General features: G+C 37.7%; 4 protein-coding genes across 5 annotated transcripts; 1 reads left to right on the top strand and 3 right to left on the bottom strand.

Moving 5' to 3' along the window:
* Positions 1-3170: 3170 nt before the first annotated feature.
* On the bottom strand, positions 3171-11106 carry LOC103965340 (probable linoleate 9S-lipoxygenase 5). Of its 2 annotated transcripts, XM_048568546.1 has the most exons (12): positions 10850-11106; positions 10661-10757; positions 10492-10559; positions 9200-9273; positions 7350-7667; positions 6300-6589; positions 5939-6188; positions 5416-5754; positions 5224-5309; positions 4979-5086; positions 4278-4846; positions 3171-4047 (listed from the first exon to the last, which is right to left on the bottom strand). In XM_048568546.1, exons 5-12 carry the CDS (start codon positions 7645-7647, stop codon positions 3294-3296), a joined length of 2694 nt encoding a protein of 897 aa, XP_048424503.1. In that variant the 5' UTR covers positions 7648-7667; positions 9200-9273; positions 10492-10559; positions 10661-10757; positions 10850-11106; the 3' UTR covers positions 3171-3293. The 2 variants fall into 2 exon arrangements, with proteins under 2 accessions (XP_048424503.1, XP_048424502.1); XM_048568545.1 differs by lacking the exons at positions 9200-9273; positions 10492-10559; positions 10661-10757; positions 10850-11106 and having other exon boundaries at positions 7350-8099.
* A 695-nt stretch (positions 11107-11801) lies between these two features.
* Positions 11802-15914, top strand: LOC125470065 (vacuole membrane protein KMS1-like). The gene is made up of 8 exons (XM_048568498.1): positions 11802-12301; positions 12676-12875; positions 13102-13180; positions 13394-13693; positions 14270-14427; positions 14622-14738; positions 15039-15218; positions 15460-15914. Exons 1-8 carry the CDS (start codon positions 12250-12252, stop codon positions 15661-15663), a joined length of 1290 nt encoding a protein of 429 aa, XP_048424455.1. The 5' UTR covers positions 11802-12249; the 3' UTR covers positions 15664-15914.
* Positions 15915-15994: 80 nt separating this feature from the next.
* LOC103965345 (F-box protein At1g55000) lies at positions 15995-17177 on the bottom strand. Its single transcript, XM_048568499.1, has 2 exons — positions 16707-17177; positions 15995-16583 (listed from the first exon to the last, which is right to left on the bottom strand). The coding sequence occupies exons 1-2, from the start codon at positions 17124-17126 to the stop codon at positions 16197-16199; spliced, it is 807 nt and encodes a 268-aa protein (XP_048424456.1). The 5' UTR covers positions 17127-17177; the 3' UTR covers positions 15995-16196.
* A 995-nt stretch (positions 17178-18172) lies between these two features.
* Positions 18173-20619, bottom strand: LOC103965346 (protein AUXIN RESPONSE 4-like). Its single transcript, XM_048568547.1, has 2 exons — positions 19375-20619; positions 18173-18712 (listed from the first exon to the last, which is right to left on the bottom strand). The coding sequence occupies exons 1-2, from the start codon at positions 20602-20604 to the stop codon at positions 18473-18475; spliced, it is 1470 nt and encodes a 489-aa protein (XP_048424504.1). The 5' UTR covers positions 20605-20619; the 3' UTR covers positions 18173-18472.
* Between the last annotated feature and the right edge of the window lie 470 nt (positions 20620-21089).

The following is a 21089-nucleotide window of genomic DNA, read 5'->3' as shown; positions in this document are numbered from 1 at the left end:
TTGTACACTTAATCAATTTAAAAAATTCTTAAGTAGAAACTTCTGTAACGCGTTAGTTACTCATCAAAAAACATACATAACGAGAACCATGCATTCAGATTCCACGAAGACCCAGTTTTAATAGAGTCAATGAAGAAACCCAACAAAGTATATTTCTCATCAATGTGGGGTCTTTGAATTCACCAACTTAAAAGGCCCACTCTTGCATTTTGGTGATAGTATCATAATAGTCTGAACTTTCAATGATAAATGATGATGGTGATAACTCCTAATGTTTACATATGTGTTTCAATGGAAATGGGGTTCATCTCCGGATTCATTAAACAATTTGAACTTTTAAAATTTGATTAAACCATTATAAGCAGAAGCCTATTCTAAAAATTATAATAATTTTAACCGTCTGATTAAATTTTAAAGATTCAAATTACTTGATGAAAAAAATTAGGTGAAAGGGATCTGAGAAGATCGCTTTCCGTGTCAATTGTTTACAGCTCTGTCGCCTCACATAAAGAAAAATTTCTGCGGTTTCATAGTCACACTTTCCAACACGTAAGCATTATTACCAACTTAAGTATTATAATATAAATATAATACATAATTAAAATTTCATGACCGCCACACAAAATTTCGGATAAATCTGATCAACCTAAGAATGCTGTATCCACATAAATTCTTTTCTGTTCTTTATTTCGTTGTCAGAGACTCAGACTCGGAATCAACATTATGGATTCATATTGTGTCCTGTTTAAAGGTGTAATTGTCATCCTTCACCTACCATAAAATATTTTCTATAAAAAATCTAATATTGATAAAATAAAAATTCAACGAAGCTGTCATATTTTAAAAAGAATTTTCACAGGTTTTAAATCTTATTTGGGTTTTCTTTATTCATTTGAAGAATCCAGTGTCTTTGTGAGTAATGCATGCTAGAAGATGCTATAGAGATTAAATTTGTAAATTATTTTTGTATACTACGTGATTTGGGATTGATGGTCAAAGTCATTTTTTAATAATTTAAATAAAGAGTTCAACTATCAATTGTCAAATCATCTAGTTTACGAAAGATGATTTAAAAATTTGATCTTTATAGCGTCACTCGATACATGCCTACCCAACAACTATATATAAATCAAATATTAAAATGCTTAATAATCCACATAAGTAGCTAGGCTTTTTTTTTTTTTTTTTTTGGTCAAACGATAGATTTTGTTAGATTAGAAATTAGATTAGCTACTGACAGAGTTTGAACACACGTCGTCACGCAAGGACTCAACATCTTTCCACTACTGTGGTAAAATGCCACCTGCTTAGGTTTTTTTTTTCTGTTTTTATTGTTTTTTTTAATAGAAAAAATTGTAGAAATAGTCCATTAACTTTAACTCAATTGGTGCAATGGTCTCTCAACTAAATATTCATGACCATTGGTCCCTTAGCTCATCAAAACGTGCAACTTTTGTTCTTTTCGTCAACTCTATCAGAATTTTGTCAAAATAAGTCATGTTGGGAGGACCATTACTACAATTAGATTAAAGTTGAAGGACCATAGCTCTAATTGGGTTAAAATTGAGGGATAACTTCTCCAATTGGGTTAAAGTTGAGGGACTATTGCTACAATTTTGTTTGATTTGGTTTTCATATTTGCCCCTTGATTCAATCTCACATGCGTGGCACGTGACTTATTTTGATGGAAGTTCTAACAAAGTTGACGAAAATGATTATAGTTGCACATTTTGATGAGTTAAGGGACTAATGATCATAGATTTTTAGTTGGGGGACTATTACTCCAATTGAGTTAAAGTTGAAGACTATTACTCCAATTTTTTTTTTTTTTTTATAGCGACAACGTCAATCTAACTCCAACATTACTATTATAGAAAGTGACTACGAGATGAATTTATTAATAAAAAAAATACAATAAGTCAAGGCGGACTTAAAGTCAAACTCTCACCCTTTAAAAATTCATCAAAACCAAGTCAAAACCACTTTTAATAAAACCTATCACATAATTAGCTATGTTCTTCTTCTGCACTTAAAATATAAATAAATAAATATATATATATATATATATATATATATATTGATTTTAGGTGATCAAATGTCAATGGGAATTAGACAGACAGTTTACATGCAATAGGTATGAACTTATGAATAAATAATGCAAAAGCCTTAGCAAATTGTGTTCCCATTTGTATCAACATCTATGAAGTTGAAGAACATATATAACTTGTCTGAAACAAATTAATTTACTGATTAAATTAAATTTAAATAATGAAAGTCGTATCCACCTCAGCTTTCACATTATAAGTTTATAGTCAAGCCACATGGTATCGTTCAAAAAAAAAAAAAAAAAAAAAAAGTCAAGCCACATGGTAGAAGACAACTAGACCAAGTCAAGTAAAAGTGTAAAACCCTAGATATGCAATGAAATTGCAAAGTTCTTTTCTTGGACTTGTCAAGGTTTCACTCATTAAATATTTAAACACTATTAACCTATATTTACGGGGTGGACCATGGCGCAACCTATTTTACACAATTTTTAACATATGTTTTTGTGAGGCACATACTTAATGTATTTTAATAATTCGAATTATTTATTTTTCAGAATATTATTTATAAATCATTTAAAGAAAAAAATTATATAGATCCAAAATCATTAAAACATTCATTTGTAGTGCAGAATGGACAAATACTGTTATACAAAGAAACCCTAAACCCTTAATCCAATGGTCATATGGTTTCAGATTTGAGTGATTTATGGTACAAAATAGACATGATCTGTGAGGGAAAACTTAAAAGATAGACGGTTCGGATAGCTAAAGTACATTTTGAAATATGCTCCACAAAAACGTGTGTCAAAACTTATGTGAAAAAAATGATGTGACGGATTCATGCCTATATACATTATCTTTGAAGTCTTACAAATTGACAGTAGTAATCCAAAGCAACAACACAGATGTTTGTGTTGGACTCTCACAAGGTGTAGGACTCCCCATTATTTTATGGTACAATGGTGAGAGTTTGAGACAAATTTAAACCATTTTATATAGGCAGTTGACTGTTTCAATTTTTAGTGTTTTTGGTTTTTGCAAAATCTTTTCTCTGTTGTGATGATTTTTATTTTAATTCTGAAACAGATAGAGAGAGAGGCATTCAGAAAAAAAAAAAAATCATACCAGGGTATAAACTACCAAATTTCTGTTATGCTGAGACTGCTTTGTTTTTATAATTTAGTAGCTTAAGGGCCCAAAAACTAACTCAAACAGTTGTTATTAGCAGAAAGAATCACAGAAGCTTTAGATTGAGACACTGTTGGGAATTCCCTTGCCAGTAAGTCCTCCTCCGCTAGTAGGAAACAGCAATGTGTACGGCACCTTCACCGGCCCGACCCGGTTCTTCAACTTCGCATCATTGTTCATACTTGTAATTCTGTCCTCAATCTCAGCCAGTTTCTTTCCAAAGTTGTCGAAAGCTTCCAACGGCACGGCGTCTGCAGTCCACTCGGGTGTGTCTCGCTGCCCTAAGTACACTTCATCAGTTGAATGCCTAGACAGAATTTCAATGAGGGAAATGCCAAGCAGTGTCTGCAGCTGAGCAGTGATTGTTTTCATGAACGCCTTGTCGGGGTTGGACTCAAGCTCTTCGTATTCAGGAGTTCCCTTTTCGGGCATGAATTTTCGGCTTATTGTAGGGCGGTTGGGAAGGTATCCTGCGTAAGGGTACTGTCCAAAGTTGACAGCTGCATGGAGGGCAGAAGCAGTCCATATGATGGTTGTGCAGATTTCGACTAGCTCTTCGAGAGTCTGCATTTTCGGCCACCAGGGCTCGTCTTTTTTGTCACCGTGCCCTTCCTCTACTAGCTCCTTCCACCAGGATTGGAGCTCGGTGTCTTTCTGGATTATGTCGTCGGTCTTGTAGTAGAAAGAGCAGTAGTCTGCAACCCATGTTCTTATTGCAAACCAGATTTCAATCCCATCAACAGCATACGGGTAGTCCTGGATCAGTATGCGAAGACCGTGTGGAGAATTTGCATCCTTCACTGCCACTCCTCTAATTTGATCAAAGGCAAAGCATTATAATTAAAACAAGAAATGAATATTATCACTATGGTAAATAATTTCCGCGCCTCGTTTTCTTCTTCTGCACACCACTGCTTATTAATGCCCCTTTCTCTTTTGATTTATTCAATTCAAAAGTTAGAAATACACAGGGTTTGCCAGCAGAGAAAAAAAGTGTGCGGAAATAATTTTAAAGTCAGAAATCATAGATTTTGTGTTTGCCTTTTGATGAGATCTGCAGGGAGAGCTTGCTCGGTGAAATTCCAATCCTTGTACACAACTGATGACAGCTCCATGGCATACCTAGCAGGGAAAACTGTCGTCTCAAGGATACCGCCAGCATTGATGAGGATTTGCCTGGCTAATGCATTGATATTCATCGTATCACGGAAATGAGGATGCAGAAGTTTGTAAATTGGGTGAACCACGCTTAGTTGCCTGTTCGTAGCAATTACAACTGGCTCACTCGCTGCATGAGTGTTCAACCAGTGACTGATAAGCTGATGGTATCCAGAGTCATTTACAGCCACATAAGCTTTAGCCAGTTGCCATATGGAGCCTTCTACACCTTGTTCTGCTGGTGAGTAGACATTGCTAATGCAACCGAATTGGTCTCCATTGGGATGAGGCAAGCTCAGTTCGATCACCAATGGCTTCAAAGTTCCATCATTTTGCAAGAACAGGAGAGTTCTGCTTCCGTAGATCTTGTTTGAAGTTGAGTTTATCCGCCTCAGGTATGGCATCAGAGAATCATGATGGTCCAGTATGAATAACTTGTTGTTCTTGAGTGCCTGTTCAACCAAATAATTTCATCGTTACAATTTGATGCAGAACCAACATAATAATCTAATTTCAAAGTAACAGCATTGGTATGTGAGTTTTTTTTCTCTTAACTTTCAAACGAAATGAATCAAAGATTTTACCTCATCCACAGTTAGTCCATCCAAGTTGTTCTTTATATGTTCTTCGGTTATTGTACTGGTTTGATCACCGTAAACTTTTGGATCTAGCTTGCTTGCAGGCGGAAACTCCTAAAATTTGATTAGAAGTAAGTGTGATTAGAGACGAAACGAATAATAAACTTGACATTTAGATTGTTATTTATTGCTCGGGTCTCTTTATTTCATTATCATTGCAAAAAATCACACAAAAGATACATGAAGATTACTTGGAGGCGACGAATGTTGACAGGATTCACTCCAGCCAGCATTTCCCTTGCAAATTCTTCATCAGTCCTCCAAGCAGACTTATCCTCTTTGACAAATCAAAGCATCGGAGTTAGAACTTAGACGAAAGAAATAGTGCTTTATTTTTGTAGGCCATTGTTTGTAAGCCTCTAAGTTCAAAATGTTGTTGTTACCTTTGATCACTTGAGGCATTGGGAATTTGAGCAACTTTGCATCATCAGTTCGGAAGATCTCCTTGAGCATCTCCAAGGGGATGCTGTCTCCAATATGCTTTAATAAACCTTCAGGCAATGGAATGCCTCCTTCGTATAGCTTAAGGACATCTTCAAAGCTGTCAAACTCATTAGGAGTTTGATCGAGCAAGGATTCTAGCTCCGGTTGAATGAACTGAGCTATGGATTTCAGGGCATAAACCAGGAAGTCTGACAACTTCAAGTGGCCAAATCGTTCATCCCTTGGCACATAGATGTTTAAGCTCTCAGCAAGCGGCAGACGACTCTCGCTTTTTTCATCTGTTGCAATAAGATCAGAAAAATTAGTGATCGTAACATCTCCAGTTCATTAAAATCCAAATTAGTATATCGAGTCTTACACTTTTTGGTAAACATTAACACTAAAGATAATCATCATTAATCGAAAACTAGATAAACTATGGTAACTCTAAAAATAAAGGAGTAGTATTTACAAATGGCTAACCTGTCTTAGTTTTTTGCCGGCCAGTTCTTCCACGGCGAGGGTAAGGGTACTCACTAGACCCTCCAAGAATAGGACGGACATATTTGGCACCCTTATCAGGATTCCCCAAATCGTTGTAGCAATCATAGTCATAAACCCTGTCCCATTCTTGGAGCTCTCCTTTTCCTTTTTCATCATCTCCTCTCAAATGTACTAGTTCTTCTTCTCTGTATTTGCGCAACGGCAGTGGTGTTTCGCTTGGAAGATAAGTCTGCACAAACATATAGCAGGCATGAGCTTTTACCATATATTTTAAACCTCACAAAAAAAAAAAAAAAAAAACTACATCAGACACTAATGAAACGTGCAAATCATTTGTTACCTTGTTGGCGAAGAAAACACGGTCTTTGGTGTATTTTTCAGTAGGGTACACCCAAGAGTTGCAAACGAAGTGTACACGGTCCTCGCTGGGAACATTTTCAAGTGTGACAGTCTTGAGGAAGAACTCACTGTGGTGATTGTTTTTTATTAAGAATGCTCCTGGGACTCCTACTTCCTCTTCATGGTCAAATGTAACCTCGAATGCAGACTCTCCTGGTGTTAAAGATGTGATTGTGGTAATCCAATCTTCCAAGTATGCTGGCTTTCCAAGTTTCCCCTTCAACCCATTTTCTACAAAAACACATCTATTATTTAGTGATAAAATAATTATCATTCAAGAGTTCCTTTTTTTCATCTTTTACAACCTGATATTACAGACTACTTTAATTTACCGGGAGTGGAATTTGAACTCGACTGCAAGGGGTTAACACACAGCCAAACTCGCTCAAGTTTTATTATGAACAAATCTGAAGTTGTTTCTGTTGAGAACGAGTCCGACATTGATGGGAGGAGGGGTCTTGTATGGGCTTATAAGTAAGTTGGACTACTCCCTATATTGTCAATTGGTTTTATGGTGGAACCTCAACTTCATTCATGGTACCAAAGCATGTTGTCCCACGTGTGAAGCCAAACGGTCACATGCGCTCCACGTCACCATTTGTGTTGTCTACATGTTAGGCGCTATTCCCCATATTACCCATTTATTTTATGGTGGAACCTCAACTTTCTTCGGTTACTTAGGAATATTCAAGGAAAAAAGGAATTGGATGTGGTAAAAGTTGTAAACCGTAGTAAAAAAAAAAAAAGGTTTGAAAGCCATGTCCAGTTGCATGGTGTTTCATTTTCAGGTTAAACCGGTGGCTTAGACTGGTAGTTGGCTTCCAAAGGTAAGAGTTTACCCGTCTAATCAGTTAGACTGGTAGTTGGCTTCCAAATGTTCTGTTTTCTCTTTTCGGGTTCTGGTATGAAAATGTAAAGCAGCATTCTTAAACAGATACATACTTACTCAACAATTTACGAATAAATATTTTTATCAAGAAGGGAATCTCACCGGAACTAATAAGCTGCAACGAAACCCCTTCACCAAACAGCTCATGAACACGATCAAGCACGGACGCCTTAAGGTCGTTAAAGTCCAGAAAATTCTTCTTGATCAACACCACTCTCCCTTTGATCTTCTTGCCCTTGTAACCCGTCTCAACTTCCATCTTCTTCTCCTCCATTTCTGTGGGGCGTGGCTCATCAACAGTCGTGCTGTTCTGGGATGTCTTGGCAGCTGCCAAAGCTAAAGTCAACGTTCGAGGAGATGTCGTGACATCGGTCATCGACGAGAAACTATGCATTTTCATAGTACTCGTAGGCAACAGAACTGGGAAGATAGATGGGCGGTTTAGAGCTTGCTTGTTAGCTGGGCGAGAGAATAGAAAGAAACATAGAGAGATTGTGTTGGTTGTTGCTGCAACAACTGAGTTCGTCTTGAAGCTCAGAGGATTGAGATACTTGCAATGCAGCATCTTTGTCCGCTTCAAGAACTCAAAAATAAAAGTCGAAAATATAGAGAAGGTTTGAAAACTTAGGTTTGAACTTCTCACTTAGTGTGAAGAATGAGAGACGGATGTGTAATTGTGCTATATTTAAGGAATTTGTGAGCTCATGTTCAATGTATGTATGTGTAGAAAAATACTTAGGTGCTTATTTCCAGGTCAGTCTTTGGCCTAATGTGATGGTCTTTTTTTACACTTCACCAACTAATCTATCCAATAAATGTTTAATTTTTTTTTCCGGTGTTGACTTGGTGATGACTTAAACATCCAGTCATTTTGTAATCTTAAGAATTTTACAAGCGTGTGTTGCCTGTGCAGCTTAGGTCTGTTCTAGTTTTGCCACTTCAGACTTGTTGGTTTGATTTTCTGGATTTGGCTACAATATTTATATGTATTTAATACAATCATCATCTAAACGGTCAGTCCGGTCGGATAGTGATTGTATTAAATACATACATTTATATGAATTATATGTGACTATCAGATAATAATTGTATTAAATACATGTAAATATTGTATCTTTGAATTTGACGTTTTGGCGTCTTGGCTGTAGGGTTGAAGTTTTGTGTTTTTTTTTTTTTTTGGGGATATAAAGCGGTATTGATAAAGAGTGATTCAAACGTAGAATCACATATGCAAGGACAAACGCTCTTGACCGTTTTAAGTGATATTGAAGAAGTATATAATAAACTTTGCTATTTTGTTATAAAAATAAGATATAAAGCATTGGCAATGAATCATATTTGTTGACCTAACACAATATAATCATATTTTAGCCGTTTAATTGAAGAGTGTCATTGCAATCATCCTCCTACCATCAAAATCTATTATATAAAGATGAGGAAAAATTAGTATTCTTTCTCTAGCTGTTCATGTTCTGTTGATAGACCTTATTAGTTTTCAGGTTTTGATCGAAATTCCTAAATTTAATGTATTAATGTATTTACTTGTCAGTTATATAACTTTTTTTTTTTTAAATAAAAATTGGTTAATTGATTTAGGACTTTAATATTCACACCTTCATTAATCTGCTAATTAATTCTCAATTTAAAACATTTTACAAAATTAAAATAAATTTATATAAATTTGTACTCATTTATTTTATATAATTTTTTGGGAGGTTTTTGACACACCCCGACCCGAAATGTCCACTTAGACACCAGAATCGCGATGTGCTAACTGACACCTAAGAGGTGACGAAGCCATAAAAGTGTAGTGATGTGGAAAATATGAATAAATTAAAGCCCAAAAGTGACTAATTTAGAGTGTGCATGTGAGCAGGGATTGAACCCATATCACACAAATGATGTCAGAGCATAGACAAATTGCAATAAATGAAGAGTAATAACATTTATACCGAAAGGAGAAGTCTCCTACATAGCAGCTTTTGCCAACCATCCTCGTCGTCAAGAAACCTTTGCCACTAAAATCCTGGAAGGGCGAAAAACAAGGATGAGTGGGCCTAAAAATAAAGTTTTGTAGAAACCTTTTTGAAAAGTGTAACCCCTCTAAAACAAGTATATGGTTTTCCAAAAATATTATAATAATAGTATGTAGTAAGATGTAGGATGACAAGATGTCTCAACATTAAATCTCAAATCGATATCACGAGAAAACAATACTCATTAATTTATGTAGGCACACAAGTCCACTACAGAGATATTCAGACAGTAGAATAGGTTGGGTGTTGGTTTTACATTCTAGTACTATATCACGTGAGCTACGCTAGTCGCATCACATACAAGTCCAACACATCATACAACAGGACATGCTGGCACCTAACTGGATCCAAAGTGATGTAAACGGTGCATGTGAACTACACGTGAAGCTAGTCCTTGACCCAGGACAATACAAATAACTAAGAGACATCGTGCAAACATGTAGTAATGAGCAGATAAAACGTAAGAATGTCATGCCACAGTTTATGCTCACAGATAATATTAAAAACATAAAGTGCACTAAAAGTCTATTTGTAAAGGGCATGGCACATCATAATATATTGAAAAGCAGTTGTTCGGAAAAACACATATACATATATATACGTTAAATATATATATATATATATAATAACATAAATAAAAAGTTACTCTTTTTTTAATGACAATAAGGAATTAGTTCAATTAATACTTTTAATAAAGCTGCAAATTAAAATACCATTGTAGAAAATTAGTTGTTAGCTAGCTTAAGTGATTACTTTGATTGATGATTTCAAATTCTAGCATATTTACGTGGGTTAATTTTCTTATAGTCACAAAATATTTTTAACATTGGGATTAAGTCGATTAACGTTGTGTGCTTTTTAAGGAGAATGTTTTTCCTCTCAAAGAAATTTATTAGACTAAAGTTTCTTATTTTCATCTCATGCTGATATATGCAGATTGCAGAATCACATGTAACCTTGCTTAATTAATAGAATTAAGAAAGCCCGAGTTCTAAACGGCCCGAAGGGCCTTGGTTCAAAAGGATTTGGGCTTGAAAGCCCGGCCTGAGTTCAAAACATGGGTCGCCGGACCCAATTGAAGAAGAAGGCCGGATTTTAGCCGGAAAATGGGATAAACTTTAAACGTTTATAACTTTGTCAATACTCAACGAAATCAAGTGATTCAAAAGAGAAAATCATAGTGTTCAATGAGACGAAGAGAATGGTACCTCACACGACGTCTAATCTTTATGGTTTGGCCGGAAAACGCCTTGAAAGTCTCGGAGGTTGCTGGAAACTGGGTAAGATTCAAATGGTTATAACTTCTTCAATACTCAACGAAATTGGGTGATTAAAAAAGAAAAGTTGTAGTACTCAGCGAGACGAAGAGATTGATACCTTGCACGCCGGCCAATTCATCGTGGATTGGCCGGAAATTGCCTCGAAAGGGGCGGTGCTCGCTGGAAAACTGGGGAAGTTTTCCCCCGTGAGGTTCCTACGTCCAAACATCGATAAAACTTCTTAAAACCACTTCCAAACATACACTAAGACATGATCTATAACTTTTGGACGAGGTTCAAGGCTTACCTTCGCCGGAGGAGGAGAAAACTCGCCGGAGAACTTCGGTGAACAGTGTAGGACGAGAGAAAGGGAGGGGTTCGGGATGTTCTTTTTCGATTCTAAGCTCACTAGGGTGTTAATGGAGATGTTGATGTTGTTGTTTGTTGATGAGAAAAGCCCGCGGAGGGGCTGAGATAGAGAGAGCCGAGGGGGGGCGATAAGGGAGAGTGAGGTAGAAGATAGAACTGAGAGAGAACACAGAGAGAAAGGTCGGGGGACACAAATCAGGGGGTGGGCCCTTGGCACACCCATTAAGACCAAAAACAAATTTTAAATGAAAAAAATCTAGCCCAGATGAAATTTCACGAAAATACCTTAGTCTTTCCGTTAAAATTGGAATAGATTGTTACAGGTGCCAAGTCATCGGTATTTTCTTTGGAAGAAGTCTACCACAACTTATCAAAATTACTTGTAGGGGTGGCTAAGTGATGGAGACCAAAATCCATCAGGTATGATTTTTTATGAAATATCTAAAAGATAGACGATTCGGATCGTTGAAATAATTACGAAGCGAGCCCCATAATGACGTATGCCAAAAAGTTAAAAAAATGATGTCATAGATTTGTTCCCTATATGCAATCTTAACATATCTCTAATTTAAAAAAAAAAAAAAACTTCCTACTCTCACATTCTTTATCACTTTCTTCCTCTCTTCTTTTATTTTAAAAACAAAAATAAAAAATTTTCTCACGCACATTGTGTGTGCTCATATGCGAGTATATATAGATAGAATCAAGAGACAATTATTTTTACACTCTATTTAGACCCTTAGGTTAAACTCGTTTTAATGGTTATGATTGCATTGATCTATCGAATATTTTGAAATAAAAAAACTTACAAATATTTTGATTTCTCTCTCTTCTTATATCTTAAATCCGAAAATAAAACTGTCTTTCTGAACATGTTCTGGTTCGTAAGTTTTGACATGTCTCTTAGACATAATCTATACTAAACTACGAACACAAATCTCACCACTATCATCAAAGTTTTCCTTTCTACGGTCGTCGGTTTGAAGTCCATCTGCCTATGTCACGACTGCCCAAGTCAGCCTAACGGAAGAAACTGAATTCCGACCCAAGTCAAAACCTACACTATACGTGGCACTTTCCAAGAGCCGTTCAGAGCGATTCCACATGCTCTCCGCCGCACCACATTATTCCAAATCTCCTACATGCTCTCCGCCGCACTAAATTATTCCAAATCTCCAACAAGCCCGCTAAACCGTCCTCTTTCTCTCTCTCTCTGTCTCTCTGCGCGTCCCGGCAGCTCGATTCCAGTTTTCGCGCTATTTCTCTCTCTACGAATCCCTAATTTCCAATCCAAAAATCCCAAATCGCACGTATCGATTCAGTTTATAGGGTTTTTGAATGGGTCCCACCGACGCAGCCTCGTCGAATTCCACGGATTCCTCCGTTTCCGGTGAGTTAATTCGCACGCAGCTTCTTCAATTCCTTTCATAATTTTCTCTGCAATTACACAATCACATTGTGGGGGTGTGTAATTTTAAATTTTCGGGAAGCAAAAATAATAATCTGGATTTAATTAATTAATTTTTATAATTTTGTAGCTAATTATGAAAGGGGAAATCAAATGGAAACAGAAGGTTTCAATTTTTGTACGTTTTTAAATAAAATGGAAATCAAACTTTTATGGGTAGGTAAATAAAAACAAAAAGTTTGCTTCTTTTAACTCTTTAAATGTGTAATCAAATTCCAATTGAGGAAAGTAGTTTTATTTGTTTCACTTTTCAGATTGAAAATGTGAAGGTTGTCTGTAATCTTTGAATTTCGCAGGACTCCGGTTGAAGCATCACCAGGAACTAGAAAATTTAACACTTACAACACAGCCGTTAAAGACATTAAAGTATTTCAATTTGGCTATTGGCCAATATGTTCGGCGTTTTATGGCGAGAGGTGGTTGGTTTCTGCTTCTAATTATGTTAGCAGGAGGTATAGGAGTGATCACTGCGACAGTTGGTGGACCTCAACAAGAGGTATTTACTCGCAGGGCTACATTTTTGTTCAGTTGCATTTAGATTTTTAGTTAGAGTAACCGTTGTTTGATTAATATAGTTTGCTTAATATTGTTTGTATGAGCTGTTGGGATAAAGATTTCCCATGAATGTTGCATTATATATGCATTATCGGGCATGTTTCTTGCATAATGTTGATGTACTTTTGGACTTTCCTTTATTGATTTTATAATTAATCAAAATGCAGCATATCCAGGAGCTTATTCGTTATTTGCAATTTGGACTCTGGTGGCTGGCTCTTGGTGTAGCATCATCTATTGGTCTTGGTAAGTGCGAGTTATATTCAAAATAGCATGAAAACTGTGAATTTCAGGTTGATGGATTTGCGCTGTCTCCAAATTCTCGTGTAGAAACATATTTATATTACACACTAAACCAAATGGAGAAGTAGCAATTGATTTTTTTATTTTTTAAATTCTGCAGTAGCACGTTTGTCACAAAACTCTGAATGATTTTTGTTGTATCACTATTTTGTGCAGGATCTGGTTTGCACACGTTTGTGCTGTATTTGGGGCCTCATGTAGCTCTGTTTACCATGAAAGCCGTGCACTGTGGCAGAGTTGACATAAAAAGTGCTTCATATGACACCATTCAGTGGAGAAGTGGTCCTTCATGGCTGGATAGAGAATGCTCTGAATATGGTACACCCCTGTTGTTATCACAGCACGGTTCAAGGGTTCCGCTTAGCAGTATATTGCCTCAGGTTCAGTTAGAGGCTATTCTATGGGGAGTTGGAACTGCACTGGGGGAGCTTCCTCCTTATTTCATATCAAGAGCTGGTGAGTACAAAACAAGAAGCTATGTTATTGTGCCTACTATTTAAGTATGTTGTGGATAAGTTCTGTCATCTTTGTATTAAGCAATATCTAGTCAAGAACAACCTGTTAGAAAAACTTCATCTAGTATAATGTTTCACATTATCTATGTTCTATTTGTATATATGCATCTCTTGCAAGTACAAAGATCATAACGTGCCTTAACATTCTACATTTCTAAAGTATCAATTTTTATGTACTTCTGGGTAGTTGAGAGTTTCATAATCCTGCCGTTGGTTGAATAGTTTACTACAATTTCAATTTGTGGACATATATCATAGGTACCCTGGTAGCATTTCTATCTGGCTATTACTTAATTCAGAACTGTAGGCAATATAATGAAAATTGTGTATGTGTGCACGCATGTGGCGATGTTCATATTTTACTTCATGGCCCTTTTCAAGTCAGGATAATTTTCTGGATTCCTTAATCTGACTGCATACTGCAAGGATCAGTGAGTTGGATATGTTTGAAATTTTAAACCACTAATTTTTCCCTGAACAAATTTCTCAATTTCTCCTTATCTATACTTAAGTGCAGCTAGTATATCTGGTCAAAAATTGGAAGTCATGAAAGAATTGGATTCTTCATCAACTGAAGACAGTGGAATGGTAGCTAGTCGCCTCAACCTGATGAAATCATGGCTTCTTTCACATACACAATATCTGAACTTTTTAACTATATTGGTTCTTGCTTCGGTAATTTTTCTTTCTTAATGCTACTTATACCCGTGGAGTTGCAACGTTCTTTCAACACATGTTGTACTTATCCTTTTTGCAGTGCAGCACTTTTTTATTTTCTTGGCTCTTTTTTTTTTTTTTTTTTTTTTTTTTTTTATTTTTTATAAATATTTTTGAGACCTTTAAGGATGTTTATTCAAAATAAATTTCAGGTGCCCAACCCTCTATTTGACCTTGCTGGTATATTGTGTGGACAATTTGGCATTCGATTTTGGACGTTCTTTCTAGCAACATTGATTGGAAAGGCATTTATTAAGACCCACATACAGGTTTGTTAACTTATAAGATATATCAAATTTTGAAGCCTCTTGATGCCTCATCGTCCTGGCAGAGGTTTTATCTTGTTATTTTGAGGTGTTTTGCTTCATTTATGATGAGTTCTAAGAACTGTTTCTAATACAATCTGTGCACCACTGATTGGATCGAATCAGATGTTTAAACATTGCTTTGTTTTTATATCTACCGAACGTGCTTACCGAGGTTTATAGTTTCCTATTTAAAGATTCCTTGCATTCAACAATGCATAACTTTACATAAATTGAGGCGGTTATGTTGCCCTGTAATTGCAGACAGTTTTCATCATCTCAGTTTGCAACAATCAGCTTCTCGACTTGTTAGAAAATAAATTGATTTGGTTGTTCAGCTTTTTCCCTGGATTTGGTTTGTTTGTGCCCGACCTCATCACCAAATTACATACTGTGAAAGACAAGTATATACACGCCTCACCTCCAGTCGCCTCTAACAGCGAGGTAGTGTTTTCTGAATTACGGCTTTAGCATCCATATGTTGTGTTTAAGTTCATTTTCCATCAACACTGTTCGGGCATATTTTGGACCGAAAGTGGGGGAAGGCAATCTATTGGCCAGTTGGTAAATTGAATTCTGTATACATGTTCCTGAACCCGAGGAATTTGGTACTTCTGTTTCGAGTACTTAACAACCGGGCATGCTTGTCCTTAACGTATAACTTTTCCGCATTTTTTGCTTTCAGGAGAAGAAGTGGGGCTTATCATTTAGTTCGATTTGGAACACTGTTGTGTGGCTCATGCTCATGAACTTTTTCATCAAGATTGTGACAGCAAGCGCACAGAGCGTTCTCAAGGAAGAACATGAACGGGAGCTGACTGCGTTGTCGAACAATCTGCATACATCCAAACAAAAAAGTGGTGCTAGTTGCGGCCAAGCCTCTGATTGAATCTTCCGAAGGCTGTTCCGGTTTGATTATCTTTTCTCCTTTTCTGGTATTCACAGCATTGGAGTTTAGCGGCAGAATTTTTGTATCTGCCGCGATTATTTCTCCCGTAGCTTCCACCCGTTTATCTCTCTTTCAATTTGTACGTATAAAACATGAAATGAAACATAGGTTAACCCGTAGAAGTATCTACATGTATCATATTTGTAGGGGGAAGTTTATCGGCGATTCCATATCAACCGTCATTTCGTTTATTTTAGTGACATCTAGTCTCTACTTTGTTGGAGGAGATTCTAAGTTCAAATTTCATGAACGATAGTTAAATCAAGAAACGAAAAGCTGAACATTATTCTCTATTCAAAACAAGAAGCTTTCCATCAATAACAACGTTTCGACATTAAAATTACAAATCACAAGACTTACATACACTTGAAGTTGATTCATTGGCTGATAGAACACGCATTACAAGTTGAAATTCACTTAGCGAAAGCGCTACTGGCAGAAGCGCTTATGACACAAGCAGTCCCGAACCAGCCCTAAGCAAAGCCAGGGTGGGTATTGGTCTCCCACCTAAGGTCTTGGGAGAACTGAGAGATTGCAGCCCTTGGATCGCCATTGGCAATGGACAAGTAGTAGCTTGCAGTTGCATCATCGACTCGCAGGCTTCTCCTCAATGATTCAACCACTCTTTTCTTGCTCTGCAAAACAGAGCATGAAGAGATGCTGCCGCTGTTTATGGTTTTCGGGCCGGGGCCGCCCTCCAAATACAACACAGCCACCTCTCTCTTAGCATAATTGTCCACTTCAACATAGCACGTAGCTTCCGAAAGGATCTCCGCATTGCTTACCGGAATCAGCAATCTCTCCCGCGAGTATATTCCGTGCTCGCTCATCATGTTGTTCAATCGTTTGATGTCCATCACCTGAAAGAAATTGAATTAAGACTATGTTTGGCCGGAAACTTAAAATTGCTTATCTGTATAGAAGTACTTATGTGCTTCAAAGCAAACAGATGATAGGAATTAAGAACCAAAATGCTTGCGTACCTGAACGGAATACTTGACGGCGAGGCTGGCGACGCTGTCACCGCGGACAATCCGGTGAGAGATGGCGAATTTTCCGATCGAATTGTCCCTCCAGAAGCTTAACGACGCCGGCTTCCCGATCACCTCCTTCAAATTCCAAGGAGCTTTGAAGGCTTTGGCGACGATCTCCTGATCGGAGGCGACGGAGCTCCAGACTCGGCAGACGCAGCTGGAGCGAGCGAGGTCGGGAATCGGGAGCTTCTCGAAGATGAGGCGGAGGGTGTCGCGGCAAGTCAAGGCCGAGAAGTGAGAGTTCATAGGGGATATGGTGGTGGTAGAGTTGGAGGATTCGCCGACGCTTGGGGCGGTGGTGTCGGTGGCGTCGGCGTAAGGAGGGTTGAGGATGTCGTCGTCGTTTTCTTCTTCCCCGCAGCAACCCATTGTCGTTTAAAGAAGCTTAGGGCCACAGCAATATAGAAGGACGAATTTTGCACTAACAGTCCCCGCATTTTATTCGGATTTTCACTTTTCTTTTATGTACCTTTTTCTTATCATTTTCGTCTTCATAGTTTCTTTTTGTTTCTAATCCACCAACTTAAGTTTTCGATTGAAAATTATTAATTTCTTCTTATAATGTTCCAAGCAAATACTTTAGTCCCTGCTCTGTTTTGATTGTGTTGTTTGAACAAAGTTAATTTTACGTAGTTTCAATTGTCGCAATTTAAATTCTTGTAATTTTTCAAATATGATAGCATAATGACAATAGTTTGATTTTATTTGAGGATAGATTGGACTTTCTAGCAATATAAAATCCCATGTATATACTTCGATTGTACGTTAACTATAAAACAATTTATGACAGATTTTGCTTCAGTAAGACATATTTATAATGAATCTTGTCTGTTTTAAGAAATTTCTTTTATGTTATTTTTATATTACAATTTGATATGTATAAAGTTGTTGGCAATGAAAATTTACCTTTTCTCAAAAATAAAAAATAAAAACTTTCTTTGCCCATTGTATAAAGTGGAGGAAAATCTAAATGGGGGAAAAAGGAATGGCAAGGGGGAATTATAGGGAGAAAGAGGATTCAACTAAAGACAAGGTATATATCTGCAAAAAAGAATACTTATGTTCCCCCATTGGGAATGCACATCTCATATTTTACAAATAACATATCCTCATCATATAACTCCATAATCGGACGTTGAACTTATTCTCCAAATTAGAAATCGTTTAGTCGTTCAAATGTATAAAGTAAATCAACAGTTCATCTTGAATATATCACTTGGTACTCATACCATCACTTTCTTCCGTACACTTCGAAGACTAAATAATCTCCAACTAGAATGATTTTTACTAGAAATAATCTTCAACCAAAGATTAAGAAGTTGAACGATTCTGACTATGAAATTGATATAATGAATATACGTTGTTAGAAAGAAGTGGGAGAATGAGAGGTCGTACACTCTTACTACATACAAAAATAGAGAAGTATCATATTTGATCATATATATCAACCAGATAAATTCAGAGTACAAAATACAATACATCACAAGCTTGAAAGACTCAGCAGAACAAACGTCTTCATCGAGAAATATTGTACAAACAAACAACAATGCCTTATTCCACTAAGTGGGGTCGGCTGATCGAGGAATATTCTACGTTAGATAAAAACTTCCAAGCGTTGATGGCAGAGCAAAAGGATTAATCCAGTGGCCTGAATCTACTTTCCACCTCAACCGCATGGTGACTTGGGAAAAAAGTTGAAAACACAATAAAACTCATCAACTTGCCAATCCATGACCATGGCCAAGACCGTACGCATCAGGATAACTAGCTCCATGACTATGATGATGGTCATGCCCGTCACCATGGTCATGGTGATGATGGTTGCTGATTTTTGCTTCATCAAGCATTTTCTGGATATGCTCGGGGATCGGCTCTTCTTCAACCTTTCTGACAGTTGCAGGCAATGAGGACACAAAATAAGAAATATTTTCAGCTACCTCATCAGCTGCGTCCTCCTGCATCAACCAAATAAATAGAACAGCTTATTAGAACTTCCACAACAGGCAATGAGAACACCTCGAAACAGAGCGATTTCTTGAACTACATGGCATATTGTTCAACACAGGACGAAGTTGGTCCGTAAAAATGGAAAGTAAAATCAAATTCCTTTGCATAAAGTAGGCAAAATCATTAAATATTTTTTATTTCACTAACAACATTGTCCCAATACACTAGGTATCCTAACCTATCGACTACAACATTGGTAAGATAGGTATAAATCCTTCCACAAACCGCACAACTACATGTTCAATCAAGAACTATCTGGTTGTATTGATTCAGCTGGCTGTCCAAGAGCTAGCCTCCTCCACCCAGCAACTGATGCCCTTTGTGAATATACCATTATATCGTAATCTTTAACAGCAATTTTAAGTCACAAATTTCTAGTGACATGCAGTACAAAGTCAATTTCACAACCAAACAGGGACATTGTCTTGTGTCCCCTGGAAACAAGTTTAATCGCTAAGTAAGTTTCATAATTTCCACCATATAGAAATTTTTAACAGTATTATTCCAAGGAAACCAAGACCTAGGCAAACGTATCCTAAATATTGAGATTTTTAGCCCCGTCACATACAAGAAAAACAAGCAGTAGTTCATGAATATATCGAATCCTCACCTGAGGCCACCGCCCGCCGGAATGGGTGACAAAAGTTGCCTGTGGAAGTGCACTAGCAACACGGTTTCCCTCTTCACTCCATTCCTTGGACCAACTGCTAGACCAAAGCACCTGCATTGGCACACCTTTCAATCCATCCGAACCCCCCCATTCTGCTATATCAAAGCTATGATTCAACTTCTTTCCCATCCCAACAATGGCCCTAGTCCCATCCCTACCCTTCAACAGAAGTCTATGTGCATCGACATCCGAAACATCAATCCCCCTTGAGCAACTCATTTTAACCAACCAAGCATAAGCATGTGAAAACCTCAGCACAAACTCCCTAATCATTGGCACTCCCAAAACCCACAAAGGCAAAGCACCCGTCGATCTGGGTGAGGTATCAACGAGCGTTACACTCCTCACCGATCCCACATTTTCCAAAACCCAATTGGCAACCATCCCCAAAGCTGAATCATGCAACACCAAATGCACAGGAGCTAAACCTGTCGTCTCAATTACTTGCCCCAGCACCTTACCAATCTCCTCAGGACCCATTTCAATCGGCTTCACAACCTTCTGTTTCGAAACCCGAGCTTCGATTTCCTCATACGGCATCTGCCCTGTTTCGATTATCCGATCAAATGCCCAAAACAAACCCTTTTCCTGAATTTCATCATATATATTCCAAAACCTCCCTAAAATCCCAGTTTCCCCCTCTCCAACCTCCACCACCGATTTGTCCGAAAACCCGTTTCCGGGCAAATCAAACGCAACCGCACGAACCCCTTTGGACCCTAAAAATTTAACAACTTTTCGAAAAGAGTAGGAGCTGAGTCCCAGCCCATGAACAATAACAACATTTTCCGATCCCACAGAACCTTTCTCGGTACAAAAAACTTCAACCGGGTTCTGATTCGGGTGAGTTTGTACCTTTATGGTGCGACCCTTGGAGTAGTGCTGGCGGAGAGCGGCTGGCAGGCTCAAAAACCAAGACTTCGGGTCTTGCGGGGAAAGAGAGGAGAGAGAAATGAAGACGACGGTGACGAGAGAGACAGTGAGAGTGAAGTAGAACCAGAAAGCGAATGGATTTTGAGAGTTTTGCGGTGGTTTTGGCGGCGGCGACGTGCGTTTTGGTGGTGGAGTTGGCTTGATCTCTTGTGGTGACGACCGTTTCGGTTTCGGTTTCGGTTTCGGTTTCGGGTCGCGGCGGTGTTGGTCTTCGTCTTCCTCTGTGATGGTCACCATTGATAAAAGCTTGAAGCTTTCGGGAAATGGGGAGTTCGAATTGAACTGGGATTTCGGTTGGTTTTTGATCTGCGGAGTAGAACTGGAAAGTAAAGTGAGAAAGTAAGAGAGAGGGAGAAGAAAAAAAACGCAGAGGTCCGACTTTTTGTGCGTGCTTTTTCGTTGGAGCTCTTAGGTGAGAAGGAAACGGCATGTCGTTACGCTGTGTATACACATACAGACTGACATTCTCCAAAAGCCCCGCTCTTGACCATCCGAAATTGCACCTCTCCATCTCCGCCAAGCCTTCTCCGGAGCTCCGAAATAAGACTTCCGGTTCGGAGCCCCGGTATTTACCTTCCTTACCAAAGAGAAACATGCATGTTTGTTAGACAGATGGTTTTCAATAATGTCATTATTGATTAAACAAAACAAATTTTTTCTCATTATGAGCAATGACGAGACAAGCACACTTCAATTTTAATATTGTATTAAGTGAGAAAATT

The sequence above is a fragment of a genome, unplaced genomic scaffold (assembly GCF_019419815.1).
Source record: "Pyrus x bretschneideri cultivar Hongxiangsu unplaced genomic scaffold, Pyrus_bretschneideri_v1 Contig48, whole genome shotgun sequence".
NCBI lineage: Eukaryota > Viridiplantae > Streptophyta > Magnoliopsida > Rosales > Rosaceae > Pyrus > Pyrus x bretschneideri.
The sequence above is the reverse complement of the archived record's forward strand: the minus strand, read 5'-3'. Positions and strand labels throughout refer to the sequence as shown.

Excerpts from the sequence above, each read along its gene's own strand:
- LOC103965340 (XM_048568545.1), bottom strand. The coding sequence starts at position 7,812 with ATGCTGCATTGCAAGTATCTCAATCCTCTGAGCTTCAAGACGAACTCA. Across the intron at positions 5,755-5,938 it reads CCGGCAAAAAACTAAGACAG|ATGAAAAAAGCGAGAGTCGT; the intron begins GTTAGCCATTTG and ends TTATTGCAACAG. Across the intron at positions 5,087-5,223 it reads TCAACATTCGTCGCCTCCAA|GAGTTTCCGCCTGCAAGCAA; the intron begins GTAATCTTCATG and ends ATCAAATTTTAG.
- LOC125470065 (XM_048568498.1), top strand. The coding sequence starts at position 12,250 with ATGGGTCCCACCGACGCAGCCTCGTCGAATTCCACGGATTCCTCCGTT. Across the intron at positions 14,428-14,621 it reads CTATATTGGTTCTTGCTTCG|GTGCCCAACCCTCTATTTGA; the intron begins GTAATTTTTCTT and ends AATAAATTTCAG. Across the intron at positions 14,739-15,038 it reads TTATTAAGACCCACATACAG|ACAGTTTTCATCATCTCAGT; the intron begins GTTTGTTAACTT and ends CTGTAATTGCAG.
- LOC103965345 (XM_048568499.1), bottom strand. The coding sequence starts at position 17,126 with ATGGGTTGCTGCGGGGAAGAAGAAAACGACGACGACATCCTCAACCCT. Across the intron at positions 16,584-16,706 it reads CCGTCAAGTATTCCGTTCAG|GTGATGGACATCAAACGATT; the intron begins GTACGCAAGCAT and ends AATTTCTTTCAG.
- LOC103965346 (XM_048568547.1), bottom strand. The coding sequence starts at position 20,604 with ATGGTGACCATCACAGAGGAAGACGAAGACCAACACCGCCGCGACCCG. Across the intron at positions 18,713-19,374 it reads CCGGCGGGCGGTGGCCTCAG|GAGGACGCAGCTGATGAGGT; the intron begins GTGAGGATTCGA and ends TGGTTGATGCAG.